The 2,435-nt window shown below is 60.6% G+C and overlaps 2 protein-coding genes across 2 annotated transcripts in view; both read right to left on the bottom strand.

Moving 5' to 3' along the window:
* LOC103898305 (protocadherin gamma-B1-like) overlaps positions 1-2,292 on the bottom strand; it is a 6,154-nt gene extending 3,862 nt beyond the window's left edge. Inside the window, exon 1 of the mRNA XM_019471864.1 lies at positions 15-2,292. Within this exon, the coding sequence (XP_019327409.1) occupies positions 15-2,292 (2,278 nt within the window). The remainder of the gene's footprint in view (positions 1-14) is intronic.
* The window catches only part of LOC103898304 (protocadherin gamma-C3), a 38,720-nt gene that overhangs the window by 27,217 nt on the left and 9,068 nt on the right, over positions 1-2,435 (bottom strand). The window lies entirely within an intron of this gene.

The raw sequence follows: 2,435 nt of genomic DNA on the forward strand, positions 1-2,435 counted from the left end.
TGTCCCGGGGACACCCATCACCGTGTCCCCTTGCTTAGGCTCGTAGTGCAAGTGCCCAAAAATGTGGCTGGGAGGGGGCTGAAGTGTGTTCACGCTCTCCACACAGCAGCCCTGGTTGGCAGGTGCAGAGCCCCGCCGGAGGCATCGCACGCCCAGTGCTGCCAGTCCCACCAGTGAGACGGTGGAGATGAGCACTAGGGACACAATCAGATAAAGCGTAATTGTGGGTAAGCCCCCACCGTCGGCGGCCTGAGCCTCAGAGCCCTGCAAGGCCTCTGGGCCCTTCTCCTCCACCAGCACCACCAGCGTGACGGCTGTGGAGAGCGGGGGCTCCCCAGCGTCCCGGACTACCACCAGCAGTTCATGTGCAGAGGCATCCGTCTCCTGCAGGGCCCGCACGATCCGGATCTCCCCGGAGCGCAGGGCCACATTGAAAAGCCCCGGGTCTGTGGCTTCCACAAGGTGGTAGGAGAGCCAGGCATTGCGCCCCGAGTCAGCATCTATTGCCACCACCTTGGTGATGAGAGCAGGAGGGGTGGTGGAGGGGGAGATTCGGAACTGGGTAGCGGAGTCCTCCCCAGCCCTGGGGAAATGCACCTGCGGGGCATTGTCGTTCTGGTCCACTATAAAAACGTGAACCAGCGTCCTGTTCCTCAGGGCCGGGGAGCCACCATCAGAAACCTCCACATGGAATTGGAGATAGGTGGTTTGCTCATAGTCAAAGGGGAATTTGGCAGAGACCTGCCCACTTGTGGGATGTATGGAGAGGTAGCGAGTTGGATCCAGGCCTGGATCTGTCCCACCAGCTCGCAGGATGGAGTAGGAGAGGCGGGAATTCTGCTCTGAGTCAGGGTCCACAGCAGAGACTGTAACCAGCACACTGCCCACCGGGTTGTTTTCTGCCACCAGCACTTCGTAGGATTCTTGCTCAAACTGGGGCGCGTTGTCATTGACATCTGCGAGGGCAATTGGCAAGATGGTGTGGCGGGAGAGCGGGGGACTGCCCAGGTCCGAGGCAGAGACAGTGACATTGTAGTAGGCAACGTGTTCCCGGTCCAAACGGGTGCTGGTTAGCAGCGAGTACTGGTGCTCATAGTCCTTACGCAGCTGGAAGGGAAGATCTGGAGACACGTGACACTGGACCTTCCCCTGCTCACCAGAGTCCCTGTCTCTGACGTGTATCACGGCCACCACTGTGCCCGGGGGTGCGTCCTCGCTCAGGGAGCTGGAGAAGGAGGTAAGAATGACCTCGGGGGCATTGTCGTTCACATCAGTGATTTCCACCACTACACTGCAGTGCTCCTCCATCGTGGGCGATCCCATGTCCTTGGCTTCCACTTCGATCTCATACACTGTCGCCTCCTCGAAGTCCAGGTTGCCCTGGACGCGAATCTCCCCAGTTTGCTCATCAATGGCAAAGATCTGGCGTAAGGCAGCTGAGTTGTGGCTGCTGAGGGAGTAGCGGATGTCTCCATTGGGCCCTTCGTCCACATCGGTGGCATTTAACTTCACCACGAGGGTGCCCAGCGGTGAGTTCTCCACCAAGCGGGCTCCGTACGAAGGTCTGTCAAAGACCGGGTGATTGTCGTTGGCATCCAGGACCTGAATAGTGATGTGTGTCTTGCTGGACTGGGGGGGAGAGCCCCCATCTTCGGCGGTCAGGACCAGGTGGTGGAAAGCTCTGAGTTCCCGGTCCAGGGCCCTCTCCAGCACCAGCTCAGGGAACTTCCCACCATCTGTGCGCGCCTTCACGTTGAGGTTGAAGTTCTCATTGGCACTCAGGTGATAGGTCTGCAAGGTGTTGGTGCCCACATCAGGGTCCTGGGCAGGCTGGATGGGGAAGCGGGCACCCAGGGACGCCAGCTCGTAGATGCGCAAGGAAACCCCATCACCGGGGAACTCCGGGGGGTTGTCATTGATATCCAGGATCTCCACCTCGATGCGGTAAAATTCCACTGGGTTCTCGATGGCAAGTTTCAGGTGGAGGAAGCAGCGGGGGTTCTGCCCACAGAGCTGCTCCCTGTCTATCCGCTCGCTGACCATTATAACGCCAGTGTTCACATTGACCGAGAAGTACTGGGAATCCGAATCGGACAGTACCTGCAGATTAGCTGCCGCCAGTTTCGCCACATCGGTGCCCAGGTCCTTCGCGATATTGCCCACGAAGGCGCCCCGGGTGAGCTCCTCCGGGATGCTGTACCGGATCTGAGCAGAGGAGCTGTGCAAGAACAAACAGAAAGAGAAGACACGCGGCAGTCCCAGGGACCGGCCCGCCTTCCCTGCCCTCGGCATCCTTGCCGGGTGGGCGGCCGGGGAGCGATGCCCTCCGCGCTCCGGGGCCGCGCTCAGCGCTCGCCGCTCCCATTCATTGTTTGGGGCGGACGCCGTTCGACGAGGGCGGGGGGCGCCGGGGCTCCGCGCAGCCGCCTCGCCAT

Source organism: Aptenodytes forsteri, unplaced genomic scaffold (assembly GCF_000699145.1).
Source record: "Aptenodytes forsteri isolate BGI_AS27 unplaced genomic scaffold, ASM69914v1 Scaffold723, whole genome shotgun sequence".
Classification (NCBI taxonomy): domain Eukaryota; kingdom Metazoa; phylum Chordata; class Aves; order Sphenisciformes; family Spheniscidae; genus Aptenodytes; species Aptenodytes forsteri.